Source organism: Dermochelys coriacea, chromosome 2 (assembly GCF_009764565.3).
Source record: "Dermochelys coriacea isolate rDerCor1 chromosome 2, rDerCor1.pri.v4, whole genome shotgun sequence".
Taxonomy (NCBI): Eukaryota; Metazoa; Chordata; order Testudines; family Dermochelyidae; genus Dermochelys; species Dermochelys coriacea.
The window spans coordinates 266,688,261-266,710,201 of NC_050069.1; the positions used below are offsets into that span (position 1 = coordinate 266,688,261).

The window sequence follows — 21,941 nt, forward strand, 5'->3', positions numbered from 1 at the left end:
CTGCGTGGAGAGCAATGGCACCTGGCACCTGGTCACTTTCACATGGGGGCCCAATGACAGTTACTTTCACCCAGTAACCAAAAGCAAACGGGCCTTGTGTCTTGCCAGATTCCCTTCTCCGCAAATGCTGTTAATCCTAGGCATGGCTTGTTTAGGAAGGACAAACCCTCCTGTTTTCAGGGATGAGATTGGGGAGAAGTGTGACTTAGACCCACTGAAAGGGAAACAGTGCGGCCTGGGAACATGGGTTCAGTTCTGCCTGGAAACACCATCCCAGCCACGTGGCCCATCAGAGGGCATAACCTTAACAGAGCCAATCTTGTCTTCATCCACTGCCGCTTGTTTATAACGTGGTAGCTTCTCTGTTCCCAAGGAAATCGGAGTCCCATGCCAGGCCCGATGGGAAAAGCAGAGAGCATACAAGGGTTGCTTTATCTAAACCTCATTGTTTAAAGCAAAGTTGTTTTCCAGCCCGGAGCTTTGGAGCTCCTTGGTATCTTCTCAACAATGGCATGATTTGTATGGCCTATGAAGTGGCTGAACTAGAGGTACTAATACATAAGTGTTAGAGATTTAACGGCCACACTTTATATTCCAGTGCCGGTTGTATACGGTTAATACCTGATGAATAGATGTTTTAATAAATGGTTAATCAATTCAGTCCAACAGTTCTATACATGTCATTTGGCCACTATAGCACCTTCTACAGATGTGCTGATAATCTATAACACAAGCTGCTTCTGAACATCTATTGATCATGGGAGAGGCAGTGTGGCCCAGTGGATAGAGAGTGGGACTTAGGAGACCTGGGTTCTATTCCCAGTTCTGTCACTGGCCTGCTGGGTGACCCTGAGCAAGTCACTTCCCTGCTCCAGGCCTCAGTTTGCTCATCTGTAAAATGGGGATAATGATACTGACCAGGTTTGCAAAGTGCTTTGAGATTCATGGAGGGAAAGTGGTGTGTAAGAGCTGTGTGCGGAACTCATTGCCAGGGGATGTTGTGAAGGCCAAAAGTATAACTGAGTTCAAAAAAGAATTAGATAAGTTCACGGAGGATAGGTCCATCTATGGCTATTAGCCAAGATGGTCAGGGACACAGCCCTATGCTTTGGGTGTCCCTACATCTCTGACTGCCAGATGTTGGGACTGGACCACAGGGGATCATTTGATAAATTGCCTCTGAAGCATCTGTCACTGGCCATCTTCGGAAGACAGGATACTGGGCTAGGTGGACCATTGGTCTAACCCAGTATGGCTGTTCTTATGTACTGTTATTATTTATTAAGCATGTATAAATGGAACCTCAATAGCCCATGTGAACAATTGAATCACTGTTATTTGTTCACTAAAGTTTCTTCTGAGCATCTGAAAGTACTTAACGAGTGCTAGCAAATTAAGCCTTACCTCTGTGAAGAGGGACTGTCTCCCCATTTGATGGATCAGGGGACTGATGCAAGGGGCCAAAATGTTCAAACTTGAGCCCCTAAAACAGACACCTGGGGGGCCAGATCCCCAGCTAATGTCAGTCACTGTAGCTTCATGGAAAGCAGTGGAGTTATGCTAGTTTATACCAAACTGACGGACTGGTTCCTAAATCCCTATAAAAGAAAATGAGTACCTCTGGCACCTTAGAAACTAACAAAGTTATTTGAGCATAAGCTTTCATGAGCTACAGCTCACTTCATCGGATGCATTTGGTAGAAAATACAGTGGGGAGATTTATATATACACACAGAGAACATGAAACAATGGGTTTTGTCATACACACTGTAAGGAGAGTGATCGCTTAAGATGAGCTATTACCAGCAGGAAGGAGGGGGGGGGAAAGGAGGAAAAACTTTTGTGGTGATAATCAAAGTGGGCCATTTCCAGCAGTTAACAAGAATGTCTGAGGAACAGTAGGGGGTGGGGTGGGGAAGAAATAACATGGGGAAATAGTTTTACTTTATGTAATGACCCATCCACTCCCAGTCTCTATTCAAGCCTAAGTTAATTGTATCCAGTTTGCAATTAATTCCAATTCAGCAGTCTCTCGTTGGAGTCTGTTTTTGAAGTTTTTTTGTTGAAGGATAGCCAATCTCAGGTCTCTAATCGTGTGACCGGAGAGATTGAAGTGTTCTCCGACTGGTTTTTGAATGTTATAATTCTTGACGTCTGATTTATGTCCATTTATTCTTTTACATAGAGACTGTCCAGTTTGACCAATGTACATGGCAGAGGGGCATTGCTGACACATGATGGCATATATCACATTGGTAGATGCGCAGGTGAACGAGCCTCTGATAGTGTGGCTGATGTGATTAGGCCCTATGATGGTGTCCCCTGAATAGATATGTGGACAGAGTTGGCAACAGGCTTTGTTGTAAGGATAGGTTCCTGGTTCTGTTAGTGTGGTGTGTGGTTGCTGGTGAGTATTTGCTTCAGGTTGGGGGCTGTCCTGTCTCCCAAGATCTGTGAGAGTGATGGGTCGTCCTTCAGGATAGGTTGTAGATCCTTGATGATGCGTTGGAGAGGTTTTAGTTGGGGGCTGAAGGTGATGGCTAGTGGCGTTCTGTTATTTTCTTTGTTAGGTCTGTCCTGTAGTAGGTGACTTCTGGGTACTCTTCTGGCTCTGTCAATCTGTTTCTTCACTTCTCTACAAAAGAAAAAGGACACTAAACTCTCAAAACTACTACCTGCTACAAGGGGCCACAACAGTGGTTCCCTTAATCCACCCAGCAATATTGTTAATCTGTCCAACTATACTCTTAGCCCAGCAGAAGAATCTGTCCTATCTCGGGGCCTCTCCTTTTGCCCCTCCATCCGCACGAACATGATACAGTTCTGTGGTGACCTGGAATCCTATTTTCGACGTCTCCAACTCAAGGAATATTTCCAACACACCTCTAACCAACGTATTAACCCACAGGGACTTTCCTACCAACACTACAAAAAGAAGGATTCTAGGTGGACTCCTCCTGAAGGTCAAAATAACAGACTGGACTTCTACAGAGAGTGCTTCCACCGACATGCACTGGCTGAAATTGTGGAAAAGCAGCATCACTTGCCCCATAACCTCAGCTGTGCAGAACACAATGCCATCCACAGCCTCAGAAACAACTCTGACATCATAATCAAAAAGGCTGACAAAGGAGGTGCTGTTGTCATCATGAATAGGTCGGAATATGAACAAGAGACTACTAGGCAGCTCTCCAACACCACTTTCTACAAGCCATTACCCTCTGATCCCACTGAGAGTTACCAAAAGAAACTACAGCATTTGCTCAAGAAATTCCCTGAAAAAGCACAAGAACAAATCCGCACAGACACACCCCTGGAACCCCAACCTGGGTTATTCTATCTGCTACCCAAGATCCATAAACCTGGAAATCCTGGATGCCCCATCATCTCAGGCATTGGCACCCTGACAGCAGGATTGTCTGGCTATGTAGACTCCCTCCTCAGGCCCTACGCTACAAGCACTCCCAGCTATCTTCGAGACACCACTGACTTCCTGAGGAAACTACAATCCATTGGTGATCTTCCTAAAAACAGCATCCTAGCCACTATGGATGTAGAAGCCTCTACACCAACATTCCACACAAAGATGGACTACAAGCCGTCAGGAACACTATCCCCGATAATGTCACGGCTAACCTGGTGGCTGAACTTTGTGACTTTGTCCTCACCCATAACTATTTCACATTTGGGGACAATGTATACCTTCAAATCAGCAGCACTGCGATGGGTACCCGCATGGCCCCACAGTATGCCAACATTTTTATGGCTGACTTAGAACAACGCTTCCTCAGCTCTCGTCCCCTAATACCCCTACCCTACGTGCGCTACACTGATGACATCTTCATCATCTGGACCCATGGAAAAGAAGCCCTTGAGGAATTGCACCATGATTTCAACAATTTCCATCCCACCATCAACCTCAGCCTGGACCAGTCCACACAAGAGATCCACTTCCTGGACACTACGGTGCTAATAAGCGATGGTCATATAAACACCACTCTATATCAGAAACCTACTGACCACTATTCCTACCTACATGCCTCTAGCTATCATCCAGATCACACCACACGATCCATTGTCTGCAGCCAAGCTCTACAATATAACCACATTTGCTCCAACCCCTCAGACAGAGACAAACACCTACAAGATCTCTATCATGCATTCTTACAACTACAATTCCCACCTGCTGAAGTGAAGAAACAGATTGACAGAGCCAGAAGAGTACCCAGAAGTCACCTACTACAGGACAGGCCCAACAAAGAAAACAACAGAACGCCACTAGCCATCACCTTCAGCCCCCAACTAAAACCTCTCCAACGCATCATCAAGGATCTACAACCTATCCTGAAGGACGACCCATCGCTCTCTCAGATCTTGGGAGACAGACCAGTCCTTGCTTACAGACAGCCCCCCAATCTGAAGCAAATACTCACCAGCAAGCACACACCACACAACAGAACCACTAACCCAGGAATCTATCCTTACAACAAAGCCTGTTGCCAACTCTGTCCACATATCTATTCAGGGGACACCATCATAGGACCTAATCACATCAGCCACACTATCAGAGGCTCATTCACCTGCGCATCTACCAATGTGATAGATGCCATCATGTGCCAGCAATGCCCCTCTGCCATGTACATTGGTCAAACTGGACAGTCTCTACGTAAAAGAATAAATGGACACAAATTAGACGTCAAGAATGATAACATTCAAAAACCAGTTGGAGAACACTTCAATCTCTCTGGTCACTCGATTACAGACCTGAGAGTGGCTATCCTTCAACAAAAAAACTTCAAAAACAGACTCCAACGAGAGACTGCTGAACTGGAATTAATTTGCAAACTGGATACAATTAGCTTAGGCTTGAATAGAGACTGGGAGTGGATGAGTCATTACACAAAGTAAAACTATTTCCCCATGTTATTTCTCCCCCCACCCCACCCTCTACTGTTCCTCAGACGTTCTTGTTAACTGCTGGAAATGGCCTACCTTGATTATCACCACAAAAGGTTTTCCTCCTTTCTCCCCCTCCTTCCTGCTGGTAATAGCTCATCTTAAGTGATCACTCTCCTTACAGTGTGTATGATAAAACCCATTGTTTCATGTTCTCTTTGTGTGTATATAAATCTCCCCTCTGTATTTTCCACCAAATGCATCCGATGAAGTGAGCTGTAGCTCGCAAAACCTTATGCTCAAATAAATTTGTTAGTTTCTAAGGTGCCACAAGTACTCCTTTTCTTTTTTGAGAATACAGACTAACAGGGCTGCTACTCTGAAACCTAAATCCCTATGTAGCAGATGGTCTGATTTGGGCGGTGCCAAGTATGCACAACTCCTATCCAAATCCATGGAGCCTGAAGGGTCTCAAGACTGGGGGGAGAGAGGCAGTTCCCGACTCCCATGGACTTTCTGTGGGAGTTGGGCAATTTGCTACTCTTTGAAAATGTCCCCATGGGCCAATTAAGTGTCTCTTTTTTTTAATATTAAAAAAATGGCTTGGAATGGTGACAGCATTTCACTGGCATGGGTTGGCATTTGTGGAAGTCCAATGCAGTCCTCACTAGTTTTAAGCGTGTAATTAACAACGTCTGAATCAGCAGCTTTAACTGAGTCTGCAGATATTTGGGCCAGTAAACCCTTTTTGAGCTCACCCTTTATAATAACCATCCCGTCTTACACAACTCGTTAAAGATGGTTGGAGCCATTTCCTCTTCTTGACCGATCTCTTGGAGAGCTGTCTAAGGGTGCGGCCAGGTGGAATCGTTCCTCAGTCTCAGCCTGTAGCTGAATATCTCACATGTGGATATAGGATGATCCTGGCCTAAATTCACACCAACGACTTGTGATTGTAGGGCCCTGGACTGAGGCGCCTCAAAGGGGCCTGCTTCGGAAAGCACTGAGCACCTGCCCTTTGAGAATCAGGCCTCTTCACGGCAACTGCCATTGGGCATCCAAAAAATGAGGCCTGATTCTCACTGTCCCGTCTAGTCCCGAAATCACTAGTCCCATCTGCAAATGTCCTCCCCTGTCTATCCAGCACCAGATGCTCCAGATGCCTGCTCTGGGTGTTCCACTGGAAGACAGGGCACAGTGGATGGTGATGTTTAGTGGCTTGGTGTCTCTTCATTGTGCCCAGTGTTATGCATGGTCCAGGAGCATAAAGCAATGTGCGACATCCTCAGACTCCCATGTGGCGGGTTGCGGGGTGGTAGGGAAAGTAGCCTCGGCAAAGCAGTTACTCCGAGTGGGCAGAGCCTTGATCATACCTCTCCCTGTGCACTGCCCAGGAGTTGAGCTCGTGCAGGTTACCTCCTGAAGAGAAGAGACATGACTGTGGCTTTGGCATGGGTTGCACCAGCATGGTTTGGCGCAGGGTGGTAGGAGACTGCTGCGGAAGGAATGGCTCCCAGGCCGGGCAGGAGAGGCAGGGCCCAGACGGGAACCACTTTGCATCGCTCGACTGCAAGCAATTCAGCTGGCTCAAGGAGGAGCAGTGTCAGCTGGCACCAGGGAAAGAACCCTGATTTTCTCCTGGGGGGATGGCCCCAAGGTACAGCGATGCCTGGCACAGTTAAGTGGAGAGAAGATCTCATGGGTAGAGCCATGCTCATCCTCTCTTGCCAGAGGACAGAGCCCAGGTCCAGGGCTACATTAGGGCTTGTTTGCTGGAAAGAAGATCAGGCATTGGCAGGAGCTGGTGGAGGCAGTGGCAGGGGGGCAGGTAGAGATGGGGCCACGGCGCGCTGCAATTCCACATCTCCCCATCCTGGGATAACACACAGAAAGATGCATTGCTGCTGGGGGAAGCGGACAGGAGCCCATCAAACCCAGCAGCCTGGGATCCGTCCACCCCATTTGAATACACACCCAATGCCCTCCAGCCTTTGCTATGCCACCTTGGAAGACAGTTGTCTGGGTGATGATGAGGTACCCAATCCTCTCTCCATGCGGGCACTGGCCGAGGCAGGCTTGCTTTGGCAGTGCCCACAGCAGCATGCTAATTAGGCATGGCCAAGGCAGAGTTTAATTTGAAACAATCACACCAGTGTGGCCCGGGGGGACACGATGCTTCCCTTACCCACCCAATCTCCATCCCCCCATCACCACCTAGCTCTTAGGCAAGGGAGGAGAGTAATATCTGTTTTGTGGCCTAAGCGAAGACAAACATGGCATGGCCCAGGTGCAAGAACATAACCATGGATGTGAAACCACTTTCGTGGCCAAATAAATGCCAGAACAAATGCCACAATGCAAGCCACTGCTTGAGCTCTGGGCTGTGATCTACCGTCCTCGAGAGCCGGCCTTTCCCAGACCATTGCAGTTTGATCACAATATCTGGGGCTTTTCTGAAAGCTCCAGCTCCTGGAGTCAGGTGATTAGGTGAGAATCTTGGCTTTTATTTTGGAAAAAGGCTAAGTTTGTAGCCATGATGTTTGTGGAGAAGAGCTTGAAAACATGAAGGCTCAAACCAGGAGGCGACTAAACAGAACCTCTTGTTTATTATTTTTAAAACCCTTGTGATTTTTTTTAAACCAGTCTCGTGATTTGGGGGAACATGACTCGTGAGTGTCAGGTGGCTGGGGTTAGTGATGCTGAGCTGATCTATTAACAGTGTGTTCAGAGTTGGATAGAGTGAGCACCAGGGAACGAGCCTGGTATATTGTACAGAGGGGAAGGATGGCCTAGTGGTAGCAAACTGAACTGGGATTTGGGCTAGTCTGTGAATAGGAGGGTGGGGGGTCTCAAAATCTCTCCCCATCACCTTTTTTCCACACAGGAACTGCAATCCTTACACTCCCTGAGCACAAGGACTGCTGCAAGCCAGTGATGGGATTGGGAGGAGCAGAGGATGGAGACACACCAGCCTCTCCCCCAGCCGGGAGAGCTGGACGGGAACAGTGCACTGCACTCTTTCATAGGCCATGCCGAGTAGCATCCTGGGAGCATCTGTCTTAAATCAGTGAGAGTGCTTCTGGGAGCTGCCTCTGGGGCAGTGTATCCCCGCCCCTCACCAACACACAAATCCCTCCCCACCCACACGGTTCAGCACTCGGTCAGGGGACTGTATTTTGCCCAGCAAGGGAATGGCTCCCGTGATCCAACAGGTCTCTTCCTACATGTCTGTGAGCCTAGCAATCTGTTTTCCCATGATGCCGCTGTGTTACCTGAACTTCATTTTGTTTCCTATGGTTGCAAGTGTGTGTACATGTTTGTGTGTGTGTGTGTGTGTGTGTGTGTGTGCACGCATGCGTGTGTGTGTGTGTGTGTGTGTGTGTTCGGCTCCTCTGGGTCACCATCATTTCAAAGGAGGCCCCCATGTGGTTAAAGAGAAAAATTAACCATGCACTTTAGAACATCTACTGGCCAATCAGAAGGTCCCTTTCAGTAGCACACTCAGAGCTGCTACAATGTAGCCATTGTTTGATAGGGATGTGGGTGTTTCCGGTTAAAATTCTGAATGGGGAAGGAGAAAGGATTTTGGTCCGCTTGCTTGGCGTAGTAATTCTTCGCCACCACGATCCCTTCTTGGAGCACAAGCCATTGCGGTGGATGCAAGCACATGTTTCACCACAGCTAGGATACCCAGCTTCACTGGGGAGAAGCAAGTTAGGCCTCATACAGAGCCTTCTCTTTCGAATTGTGCAGTCTGCTTGTATGGCTTGCCTGCTGCAACCACTGCTTGAAAAACAAAAAAAGAACATTGGCAAGCCCAGCACTCCACCGGAGGAAACCACAAGGAAATGTTCCCAGAGCTGGGTATTCTGATGTAATAGGGCTTAAGGTTAGCATTCTAGTGTGGCATTTCTAGCCCCAGATCAAAATCAGAACGGTCATTCTGAGCCCAGTGTTACTAATGTTACTGAAACTCCGGGGTGGGAAGGGAGGAGGAAGAAAGATGCTGAATTGGTTGGTTTCTTCCTGAGTTTTTCTTCATTCAGAAGACGAAATGATGATCTGCCATGTTGGTAGATGTTTTAACCCTCCTAAAACTGATATTCAAACCTGCAACAGATATGTTCCTTCCTTGGGAGAATGGAGATAAGCCCCCAGCTTTTAAGGGAAGACTCCCTGCAATAGAAGATTTTGTGAAGCTGTGACTTAGAAATTGGAGATGAAAAAGACCTTTCAGGTGTCTAATCTGTACCCTTAATGCAAGATTGATCTCTAGAGATCCATGCAGTCTAAAGTGAGGAGGGCTTTCTGAGGAGACTTTACAAACAAAAGTCTTGCATGAACAATAAAGATCCTTAGGCACTTCTGGAAGAACAGGTGCTTTCTCTTTGCATCCCTGGGCCAGATTTCTCCTCCTCACATCTATGTGTTATGTGCTGATGCCCTCCACCCCAGAGCTAGTTGTGTAACCCACACGCCTTCTGGGTGTGGTGGTGTGTCCCATCTAGTGGTACCAAGACCACTTAGAGAGAGAGATAAAATGAGTCTGCTCTACAGCCTTAGATAACAGCCAGTTGGCTTTTAGCTCATGTGCTAGAGGCTCATGCATCAAGCTCCAGAGGGCTCCAGTCCAATCTCGCACACTGACGACCAGGTCTGTAGGTGTTACAGTTGCACATCAGTGGTGCTGCATATCCTGTGGGCTAAATCCTACACATCCTTAGTCAGGCAAATATCATAATGAAATCAATGGGAATTTTGCCTGAGTAAGAGCCAACAAAGGATGTCAGGAGTTGCCCAACAGTTTGCAACGTGCTTTGGGATCTTTGGGGATGAAAGATGCTGCATAAGTTCAATTTGACACACCCACATAAATCATGACTCTCCAAAATTCACGGTAACCTTAGTTCACTAGGAAATGGGTGTAACACTCTGCATGCTGTCCATGTACTCAGAAGACCCCATGATATCCCATTCCCATAAGCACCCACTGCTTCTTTGACCTTTGTGTTTCTGTTCTCAGCAGATACGAGAACCTGACTCTTTATGCTGCTAGCATTGTTGGGTTACAATAAAGCAGAATTCATTCTAATTTGGCACTGTTTCCCCCCCCCCCCATTATTTGTGCTGCAGGAGGTCTTTTATCGCCTCTATTTGATTTATACTGTTGGATACTCCATCTCTCTGGGATCCCTGACAGTTGCTGTCCTTATCCTGGGATACTTCAGGTAGGCGGCTCTGTTTTTCCTTTTGTTGGGGTATCCGTTTAATCACACAGGTCACCTGAAGTAGACTTAGGTTTTTGTCAATAACAAAGCTCCTCCTTTTTTGTGTATGTTTCATCTACCAGACACAGGGGTTGTTTTAATATTTGCTGGTTGGGTTGTGGGTGGTGCCATTCAAACACGCCTCTGGGAGTTAGGTAGAACCCCTCCAAACGCTGACATAATCACAGCAGACAGACAGAGCTCAAAACCTAATGTCTCTGTTTGGAGAAAGGGTTACAAGCTGAATGGAGCACAAGGAAGCAATGGCGCTGATTCTCTGGTCCCCTTGTGGTGCACTGGAAGCAGAAATAGACTATAAGCACAGAGGTAGGAATTCTCCCAGCGTGGGGGGCATAGAGCCAGCAGAGCTGGATCCTACACCTTGTCCCTGCCAGGAGAGGCCTGAGCCGTTTTGCTGGCCAGGATGAAAAATGTTTTTGGTACTTCCGCGCTCATGGGGCGGAGTGAAACAAAGTGGCTGGCTAATTATTGGAGCAAAACTGGCCAATCACTGCTGAGCAAAAACAAATAATTAAATCAAACTGAGTGACACAGCAATCTGGCGCTCCTTAAAGTGGCCGCTACCTTTACCTGCCCCTGAAATTGGTCCATATTTCTGCAACCTCATCTAGGTGAGGAAACTGTACCATCCCCATCCTTTGAGGACCACAGCCAGCTGGTGTAATTTAGAGCAGCCAACGGATTGCTGTAACCTGCACCCAGAGCTGGCGCTGGGCAGGGAACCCAGAAATCCTGAGTCCTGCTTCTGGGCCACCCCTTGGGCTGTCACTGACGACTTAGTGGGCTGTGATCATGACAGGCAGTGTAAGCTAGCAGTGGTGGGAGTAACCTCTCCACACCGCTAACAGCAATGGCATGACTGCAGAGAGTCTCCCAGACAGCACAGAACTAGGCTGGGCTAAACCATGGATGTGCAGTACTGGGAATTGCACATGGGGCCTTTGACTCTAAAAACCCACAGGCCGCTCTCTGGGAAACTAAATGCTTTACGAATTTATGTATCATCCTTGCTCAGGGGCCATGCGATCTTCTCTGTATCGTTCCAATTTTAGTATATGTGCAGAAGGAAGGCAGTTTTATTAGCCTAGACAACAAAGCGAGCCCCATACGCATAGATCAGACACTCACACAGGCCAGTGCAACATGACAAGCTCAGACTGCTTTGGGATCGTGGTGACATTTACATGAGCTATTCTGAGATTCATAGTGCAGCCCCTGAATCTCTCATTCCTTTGGGTCTTTTCCAGGATAAATGCTTTGTTTCTTTTTGGAGACCTGGATAGCTTGTTAAAACATTTAATGCTGTACCTCTGGCCCATTGGATGGAAATTCTGAGTAAGCTCAGGTCTTGCACTGTCTCATGCTTTCTTCTGTTGATCATTGATAGAGAGCGGCTGTTTTCAGAGAAGTGACTGTGTAAAAACAGCTTCCTCTTGCTCAGGAGAAATGTTCTCTCTAGTCACCCAGAGATAGATTGACTTGCTATACGGAGCAAAAATACACTTTATTTATTCGAGCTGGTCAAAATGTTTTGACTGAAACAAGGTTTCTGCTGGAAAATGCTGTTTTGATTAAATCAAATTTTCTCGCAAAATTGTATCTACTTCAACATTTCATTTTGGGAAAAAAGATTGCGGGGGGGGAACCATTTGAAAACATCAGACCTCCCCCTTCGACATGTTTAGAACAAACAAATTGAGAAAAGCACCACTTGGGGGTTTGAAATTTACTCCGTTTGGTATTAAACTTGGTATTCTTCCACCATTTCAAAAGAATGAATATAAAATTGTTGATTTGCCCCAGAACAATTTTTTTATAGTGTGATTTAGCAATTTTAGTTGTTGAAATTTTGGCATTTTGTCCAAATGGGGGATAATTTGGGATGATCTTTTTGTTTTCAAAATCTCAATTTTTTTCACAGGATGGCAAATCCATTTCCCAGCCAGCTCTCTTTGCCCTGGAGAGCCAACACAACTATACAGGAGTGAGCTGGATTCTATTCTGGCTCACATGTCAGCAAGAGACGCGTTAATTAAATTTCAGTTGCAGGAACAAATCCTGCTCTTACTCAGACCTGTACAAATCCATTGAGCACTCTTTGTATCATAGTGGGCCTAAAGGCTTTAAATAGAGGAAAATACCAAGGAACTGTAATTGAGATTGTCTTAAGACACGCTTGCCCCCATTAAAACCCATAATCTTAACAACAGACCTAGATTCTTCATCTTCCTCATATCATTGGAGCTGGGGATTTCAAAGGATGCAAACTCAGAGGCTGAGTGCTAGCTAAACAAACAATATCACATCTTACACTGCTACAGTGTAATGGATCTCTAAGTTCTTTACAATCTGCATTCAGGTATCACTTCACCTGTCACTGTAATGCAGCCACCTCTGGTGTGGAGCTCAGCAGCTGTTTAACAGTGCCCAGAAACACTGCACAACAGGAAGTGAAGTAGAATATTATATCTAATTGAAGCTGAAGAGGGAATCTAGCCAGATAGGATATAATTATTAACACAGGGACTAACAACCTCATGCCACAAATGACCACAAGATCTTGGGCCTTAATTTTACATCTTACCTGCAGGATGTATAATTGAGTGTGACGTCTCAGGGACCTTCAAATCCATCCCCCATATTTTATTTTTGCTGGGGCACCCTATCCCACCCGACTGCTAAGTCAGCTGCCTCTGTGGCTTTTGTTCAACCTCCAACCAGGCCCCTGGGTTACGCCAGGGGTGAATTTGCACTGGAGTGGGGCTGTGGCATTAGCCTTGGGTCACTGCAGGAGCACAGCATTCCGGAGAGGAGGTGTGCTGGGGTATCAGCACAGTGCAGAATCGTTTTACCCCACTGTGCCATTAGGAATCATAGCTGAACTTGACTAGGCCCAGTTGGACATCTAAACCGTTCCAATCCTGTGTCTCCCCCTTTCCCCTTCCAGGCGTTTACACTGCACAAGGAACTACATCCACATGCACCTGTTTGTCTCCTTCATGCTGAGAGCAGTCAGCATCTTTGTGAAGGATGCGGTCCTGTACTCTGGGTCAGCTCTGGAGGAGATGGAGCATCTGTCTGAAGAAGATCTCATGTCCATCACCGAGGCCCCCCCAGCGGATAAGTCGCAGTTTGTGAGTACTGCTGTATGGCCGGTTACGTCTTACCTCTCCCTCTTGTGTGGCTCAACCTGGGAATGCTGGTGATCTGGGGCCTTATCTACTTCCTGCCTCTTCCCTAATGGGAGACTGAGACATCTGACCCCTCTTCCCCACTTAGTAAACCACAACGTCTTCCGCCTCTTACACCTTCCCTAGTACCTAGCTTGAATCCAGCCCATGGTCTATAAGCAATGACCCAAGAGAACCTTCTGATCTGCCGGACCAATGCAAGTTCTTCACCCGCAGTCGTTCCAGGTAATATCAGAGCTAGGGTTTAGGGCCATTCCCAGCACCGTTATGTGGAAAGATGGGCACCTCCTCTTTAAAGAACAATGTCAGGACCCTGTTGTATAAAGGGTACATTTGCACAGCCCACTGAAGTGAGTCTGCGAGCCCTCATTGACAGACTTGGGCTTGTGGGGCTCATCCTACTGAGCCCTAGAGATGTTGCAGCTCTGGCTGGCGCTCGGGATTTGAAGTTGCAGCTCGGACTGGAGCTCAGCCTCTGAAAGTGCTGTCTACATAGCTCTTTTAGCCTCGTACCACATGCCAAGGTCTGTCAACCTGGGCTTAGAGGCTTGCTGCCATGGGGTGTGTAAATATACCCTGAGTGGCTGTGGAGGTACTCCCTTTTTGAACAATTTCCGTGCCTCTGTTCCACCAGATATGTCAGCACATCAGTTTCCCAACATGTACAACTCCCACCAGAGTACATCATTCAGTGATTTCCCGCTCGGCAGCTCTTATCGGTACAAACCATGGAGACATCACTCAGCGGCCATTTCTAGGCCATCTGACACTCCTGTGGCAGAGACTTGGAGATGGGTTCCATTGTTACCTCTACAGGTTGACGTTCACCATAATTGGCTGTTCCCATTGTAGTTTATTCCTATTATTTATTGATACATTTGTAGTAGAAACCACACTGTGCTAGGGATGGTCCCGAGCCTGAAGGTTTTGTACTCTATGAGCTAGATCTTCGCCCAGTGGAAGTTAGTGGAGTTGTGCCAATTTATATGTAGGAACTGGCCCTGAAATGGCAAACTTGGTTATTCCTGTGGCCACATATCTACCAGTTTGAAGATCACTTCCCCCGCTCCTCAGTTGTGTTCTGAATTTTGAAATGGCCGAGGGCTATTTCAGAACTAGCAACGCCACTTCCCATGTTAGCATAGCCTGGTGAACACCATGTGAAGAGCTGGGCCAAAATAATTTTGATTAATTTCTTTTGCACCAAAAAAATGCTTTTTTGGGGCCCGCAAACTATTTGCTAAAATCTGGTTGAATCTGACAAATGATTTTGGTTGGAGAAAATTTTTTAGAAGATTCCAAACATTTCAGCTTGACTTTGATTCCAAACTGCATTTCAATTTCAAATTTGGCCAGTTAAAACACACACACCTAATGGCTGAATCAAAAAAAAAAAAACCCTTCCCCCCCCCCAAATTGCTTTGAATCATCTGAAACATTTAATGCTTTGACAAAAAAAAAAAGTTTTGGTTTAAATCAAACTGGATTTTTTTCCAGATTTTTCGGTTCAGCCCCTGAACTGACAAATCCATTATTTTCGTAGCTTTTGTTACGTGTCCCCCATCTGCAGAGGATGTGGGTCTATTACAGACCATGCCTCTTTACCTCAAGCTTTAGTGACTCATGTTTAATTCAGAAAATCTTCAATTTGATTCCTTGTATTGGTTAAGATGCCGGCTGTTGCATTAGCTCTGCACTAGCCTACATCAACTAAAAGGAAAACACTCAGAGTCTGCAAAGAATACATGTACTTTGCTGCATTCATCAAGAAATTTTGTGTCATAGATAACCAGAAAGAGATGTTTTCTATTTAGTGAACTGCAAAAGCAAACAAGTACCTAAAGGGTTTAGCAATGATTAATATATCACTTTATTTCCAAACAAAGTGGGAGCTCCATAATTATTGCCTCGGGCTGTTAAAGTGTGGGTAGCTGATAATTTTCGAAGAATATAGAAAGTATCATTTGAATGGGATTTTTTTTAAATTTATCTTCTTTATATATTTTTTCACTTGTTGTCTTTAACAGAAAATGATTTTTTTTTTGGCTGGTGAAACTTGCCAGATTGACAGCTCTGCACACTGAAAATTCCTCTTTTTAGCCACAGAAGAGGGCATGAGCTAGGCAAATCTGTGCCTGCCATGCTGGGGCTACATTGTTCACTTTATAATATTCTCTGAGCAAGAGGCAGTGTCTATATCCACTGCCCCAGGAGGACAGGTTATAAGTAGAGCAGATCAGAAAATGGATTGTCCATCCTGCAAAAAATTTTGAGATGGGGGGAGCTTCCCAAATTGGGACAAAAAGCCAAAATTTAGACATTTTCACAGAACAGAAGTCTCCAGAAAGGTTCATTGTAGGTCAGTTAAAATGTTTTGTTTCAATTTCCAACATTTTTAATTTTAAAAACCATAAAATAGAGTAAATTTTGAACTAAATGTCACTTTGAAAAGAGAAATGGAAACTTTCTGGGCTGAAAATGTCTAAACGAGGTGTTCTGTCATTTTCACAATGATTTTTTTCCAAACTTTTTCAATGTGAAATTTGATTGTAATGGATTCAAGTTTCCATAAAAAAAAATCAATGTAACCGAAATAGCAGTTTTCGACAGAAAAATGTTTTGACAGTAAGTTTTTGACCAGCCCTAGTCACAATCCCCTGAGATGGGATATTAGATGGATGGGATCTGAGTTACCCAGGAAAGAATTTTCTGTAGTATCTGGCTGGTGAATCTTGCCCATATGCTCAGGGTTTAGCTGATTGCCATATTTGGGGTCGGGAAGGAATTTTCCTCCAGGGCAGATTGGAGAGGCCCTGGAGGTTTTTCGCCTTCCTCTGTAGCATGGGGCATGGTTGACTTGAGGGAGGGCTTCTCTGCTCCTTGAAGTCTTTAAACCATGATTTAAGGACTTCAATAGCTCAGACATGGGTGAGGTTTTTCATAGGAGTGGGTGAGTGAGATTCTGTGGCCTGCGTTGTGCAGGAGGTCGGACTAGATGATCAGAATGGTCCCTTCTGACCTTAGTATCTATGAATCTGTAAAACAAGGTCAGTTGCAGGAGTCATTTAAAAAGGGACTGCACGAAGCCCGAGAAAAGCCACTGTCAGGAACAATCCTGCATCAGCGTGGGGGGGGGAAAGGATGACAGGGCAATGGACAGGGGTCAGCATTGCACGCACCAGTTACTGCAATGTGGTATCTATATTGCTGTTAGGATTGCCAACTTTCTAACTGCTGAAAACTAGACACCCTGCCCCTTCCCCAAGACTCCGCCCCCAGTCCTGCCTCTTTTCCAGGCTCCACCCCTTTGCTCGCTCCCCTCCTTCCCCCCGGTCCCAGAACTCACCTGCTCCCTGCAGAGCTGGACTGGAAGCTGGACGTGGTGCCTGCCCAATCGGTGCATGGAGGGGTGGGGGGGGTCCCTGGAGCAGAGGGCCAGGGTGGGGAAATTGGGGCGCAGAAGGGCAGGTGAGGGCCGATAGGATTCACCACACACACACACACACCAACTTATCTGCCAGAGAGACTGGAGCCAGCCAGCCAGCCACAGCTGAGCAGAAAGCAGCTCCTCCAGGCTCCAGCTGCTGCGCTTCCTGCCCAGTGGTGGCGGAGGCCGGTTACTGCGGGTAACTGGACTTTTAGTGTCCAGTCAGCAATGCTGACCGGACACTGCCAGGTTCCCTTTTTGACCGAACTTTCCAGTCAAAAACCGGACACCTGGCAACCCTAATTGCTGTGGTCGTTCCCTTGTGCTTGGAATGAGGAATCATCGCTCCATAGCTATGATGCTATGGATACCACTGTGCAGTAAGGCTGGGACAGCACTGATTTTTGTTAATGTTATATATTTAATTATAGCAATAACAGGGTTAAATGTGACTCAACTGACTTGCCTATTTAGGGATAGGTTTTCCCAGGTGTGGATGCAGCAGTCCGTACTGACTCAGCAAAGCACTCAAGTTCCGAGTGAAATTCTCCCTGTGTTATTCAGGAGGCCAGATTTGAACATCACAATAGCCCCTTCCGGCCTGAAAGTCTGAGAGTACAGCTGCCTAAGTCCCACTGTCTTCATGGCCTTCAGCGTTTTGCAGAACAGTGACGGAATAAGCACTGAATCGGGGGGTCTCAGACTTTCCAAAGTTCCCAGCTTCCACAACTGGGGCTGAGTTTTCGAAAGCGCTCTGCTCCCCTTGTTCTAAGGAGAGTGGCTGAGTGCTTTGGAAAGCCGGAGTTCTTTTGAGAATCTGGCCCTGCACCGGGGTACCGAGCCCTTCTGTGTCTATACGTGTAATCTGTGGCTGTGCACCGGCTGGCTCTGGAGGTGTGGTCTCTGGCTGGCTGTTGCTGCTCACCCTGTGCTAAATGCAAACTTGATGGAAGTGGCCGCAGCTCCCTTTGACTTCAGTGGAGCTGCATCTGCTCGCACCAGGACTGAGCCTGGCTCCCGCTGGCTCCTGCAAATGTGCAGTCTCCAGCTGTGCGTCTGCTCCCTTTGTGTGCAATGAGCTGATGCTCACTGTGTGTGCAGTGAAAGAATGTTCCACCTGGTGCCAGTGCAGTCTGTACCTACAGCAGTGCACGTACTGACTGTTATCTGTTGCACACCTGCTGCTTCTGTGCACCATCTAGAGCAGCTGCAGACCTGCAGCTCACTTGCAGGATGTGCTGGTGCCAACCTGCTGCTTGTTTAACATCTGTACAATGTTCCCTGCCCCACGCACCCTGTGTGTGCAAGGTACCCCATCATAGGAATATATCTATGGGTTCCTGAGTCGGTGGCTGAATCAATGATCTCCGAGAATGCTGATACCCAGAACCAGCACGTGCAAACAGCAACAGATACTGGGGTCTAGAATCCCATTTTGATGGGTCACTGGCACAAAAGAAAGAATTGTCCATAATAGCAATGAGCTGGCACTCGAAAATCATGAGCAGCCCTAACCCAGGGCTTTGAGTGCTCTTGGTGAGGCGCAAAGGCGAATGGTAAATTCCATGGGGCAGATCTCAGGACCTCTCTCCTCTAGCAAGTATATTGCAGCCCGAAGTGGGGGCACGTTTCTCTTCTTGCCCACATTCTCCTGAACAGTCAGGAGATAAACACTAGGTCATATCTGCTGTTACACTGGGATAAAACCATAGTAGCTCCAATGACACCAGATCCAACCCACTAGCTCAAAATGAGACCCTGCTCAGGATAACCCAATGGGACTAACTAACCAACTACGTCAAATACCCCTTGGCTGTTCCGTAGAGAGTTCATCTTATACCAGATTTCATGAACTGACTTTCTTCCTACAGTAAACCTTATGGGCCGGATCCTCAGCTGGTGTAAATCAGCATAGCTCCCCTCAGCTTAATGCCGTTACACCATCTGAGGATCAAGCCCTATAAGATGTTCCTCCTTATCATTATTTTTATTAGAATAGTGCCTAGAGGTCTCAACTGCAGTCACTTGAGCTAGGTGCTGTACAAGCATGTAGCAATGGTGTCTTCCCAGAAGAGCTTACAGTCTAAAAGTGAGGCAAAATGAGCGGTAGAAGTGGGACTAGAACCCTCAATCCCAGTCCAGGGCCCTAGCCACAGAAGCAAGCTGCCGCCCATAAACGCCCCCTGGAGAACCCTCTCCAACTTGCACGGTAGCCTTTTTCTTCTTCAGCTTGTTTTCAAGCTCTCGCTAGCTCATAACTACCACTGCTTCAGGTTCACACCGCGTTTTTAACCTCCCTTTCTCCCTCTGCCCTCACTCCAGATGGGCTGTAAGGTAGTCGTCACCTTCTTCCTCTACTTCCTGGCGACCAATTACTACTGGATCCTGGTGGAAGGGCTCTATCTCCACAGCCTCATCTTCATGGCCTTTTTCTCTGAGAAGAAGTATCTTTGGGGCTTCACGCTGTTTGGCTGGGGTGAGTCGCCGCTGCTCTTGGGGCTTTCTAAGCTGACTCTGTGTGTGTGTGTGTCTGTCTGTCTGTCTGTCTGTGCAGGTCAAAGAGCAGATAGAGACAGAGTTACAGGGCTGAGAGGTGTTGCTTGAAACATCACTCTTGAAGGCCTTATTATCTGCCCTTGTCCACAAACTATCTCCCCAGCATGCACAGAAGTCCTCATCAGGACATGAAGCTGCAGTGGAGATGCTCCATGGACGGTCCTCCAGTCTGCCTCCCTCCATGAGGGCCTCTGGATCCATACAATAGCTGATCCACCAATCTCTCCTCTGACTCACCCCATCCCCTGAATCCCTGCCGTGTAGCAATGCACAGGGAACCACCCTAAAGTGCAATCTGCAGCATACAAAGGTTCCACTCCTCCTATATGGGCTCCCCAGATCCTGTCCCAGGCAGGGCCTTCTTCCCCTGTGGAAGGGGTGGCAGGACCGAGTCCCTGAAGATAATATTTAGATTGATCCCATGCAGAGCAGTCCAGGGGTGTTCCTGGAAAGGAGTGCTGCAGCTGATTTCACTCTTTTTAAATAATTCTCTGCTCTTAGAGATACGGGGGCCAGATCCTCAGCCAGTGTAAGTTGGCATGAGTGTGACACTGGCTGGGCCAGGTTTTCTTGAGACTGTCAGCATCTGGAGAAATGGTTGTATAAATGAGACGTGCAGCCAGGGCTCCGGGTGTTGGTTCACGGGGGAGTCCTACACTCTGATTTCCTTCCTCTGGCCTCAGACTCTCCTGCCACCGGATTTCTCGAGTGTCTGAGCGCACAAATGGAAACCTGCAATTTGTGGGGAAGCAATTTTTTTTTGTATGCCTGGATCTTTTCTTGGAGCAGGGAGGGAGGGAAGAGGTGGGGGCAAGCCATTAGTGGAAGGCTGTTTACACACAAGTGTTTAAGAAGAGAATGTGCTTTTGTTCCCCTCTGGCGCTGCCACTGGCTCAGTGAGACAAGGCAGGGATTAATGAGGTGCAGATCGTTTGAGGGCAGCATGATAACTGTCTGCAAGCGTCTGATGGGTGGAAACACTGAGGGAGAAGAGTGGATGTTTAAGATGGTGCTCACAGGTATAACGAGACATAATGGGGTGTGGTATATGATCAAAGGAACATACAGCAGGGAAAGCTTCTCGAAGGTGGGATCTATTCGAATTTCTCAAGCGAAACAGCAGAGACCTTGTTTTAAAAAAATGCACTGTACAAAGCCCTGGAGAATATACTGCAGGCCTCAATCTTGCCTTGGCACTGTATGTAATTGGTCATTTCCACCTATGGTTTCTATACCAGTGGATCTCCCAACTAGCTAGCTAGTCAACATTTAAGGTGTAACGTGTATGTCACAGCCACGGGGTGTGGCACTCTGTCCCGCTCTAGTGGTGGTTAAGCCACATAGCAGTTGACTTGAGCCTGCTACAGCTTTGCTACTGAGCTTTGACCTTTGAGCTCAGGTGGTAGCGGTTTGTGTCTTAAGATCCAGGGGTCCCAGAGGTGTCAGCGTTGCAAAGGCTATGAAAGCCTGGGCTTTCCTTAGTGAAAGTTGAAGAAATGATGCATTGACTAGAGGGATTTCCAAACATCCGCTATAGGATAATTCCTCTTCCAACTGCAATTAGACTCAGAATTTTTTGGACTCACATATTTAAAAACTCTTCAAAGTACTGGAGTAACAGAGGCATCTTACTAATTTAGTCTTGTGTCTATTTTACTTTGGAGAGAATTGCATTGAATGTGTGCTGCCGCTTAGTATTATAATGAAATGCTTGGTACAGAACAAGCCTGAGAAATGATTTCCTAGTGCAAATCCTAGAAATAGGGGTGATTCAGTAGAAATAATGCCACACGTTTAGCACAAAGCAACACTGCTAATAATGCTGAAGGAGCCAAAAAATCCCCAGTCAAACAGGCATCGGATCCTTTCATTAACACTTCTGATCACTGCCAAAGTATAATCAACTTATTGAGCAGTTCACAATGCTAAAGGCACACCTGTCACAACACCAATTATCCATTTGACTCCAAACATTTGTGGCTGTTTAATTAAATTCCTCTGAAATGAGAACAGATGATTTCCTCCAGTTGCATTTGGTTTGCTTTATTTGGATTAGCATGATAAAAAAATATATATATACACATGGCTTTGATAACTTTTGGGCATTCAGAAGGAGGCCCTAGTCCAGTGCCCTCTGAAGTCAATGGATAGACTCCAATTCAATACAGCGGGCATTGGATCATGCCCATACCACAATGAAGACCAACATAGAACCAGTGATAAATAACTACGATGTTCACATAGGTAGAGAAGAGAGAAGTTTGCCCCAAGAGCTGAGATCCTTTGCTTATATAACTACAAACATCTAAAGATTTGTAATGCCCTGGAGATTTCTAGGAAAATCCAAACCTTTCACCATAAATCAATTTATGCTGAAAGAACCAAAACACCAATTTGCTCTCTGATGTTAGATCCAAGGATTTATCTGGAGGAGACTTTACAGTCCAGAGCCTCAGCTGGCGTAAGTTGTTGTCAACAGTGGATCTGGAATAGTTGGTTTTTCAGTTCACTAGCACTTCCAAAAACTAGAGTAAAAAAAATTGTTTGGGGTTGACCTGAAAATGAGATTTTTTTGGAAAATTT

General features: G+C 46.6%; 1 protein-coding gene and 1 pseudogene across 6 annotated transcripts in view; one reads left to right on the forward strand and one right to left on the reverse strand.

The window, feature by feature from the left end:
• PTH1R (parathyroid hormone 1 receptor) overlaps nt 1-21,941 on the forward strand; it is a 181,849-nt gene that overhangs the window by 138,704 nt on the left and 21,204 nt on the right. For all 6 annotated transcript variants that reach the window (XM_043509770.1, XM_043509773.1, XM_043509774.1 and 3 more), the window contains 3 exons: nt 10,030-10,124; nt 13,132-13,318; nt 19,125-19,278. In XM_043509770.1, coding sequence (XP_043365705.1) covers nt 10,030-10,124; nt 13,132-13,318; nt 19,125-19,278 — 436 coding nt within the window. The remainder of the gene's footprint in view (nt 1-10,029; nt 10,125-13,131; nt 13,319-19,124; nt 19,279-21,941) is intronic.
• Nucleotides 11,159-11,258, reverse strand: LOC119852335 (annotated as a pseudogene).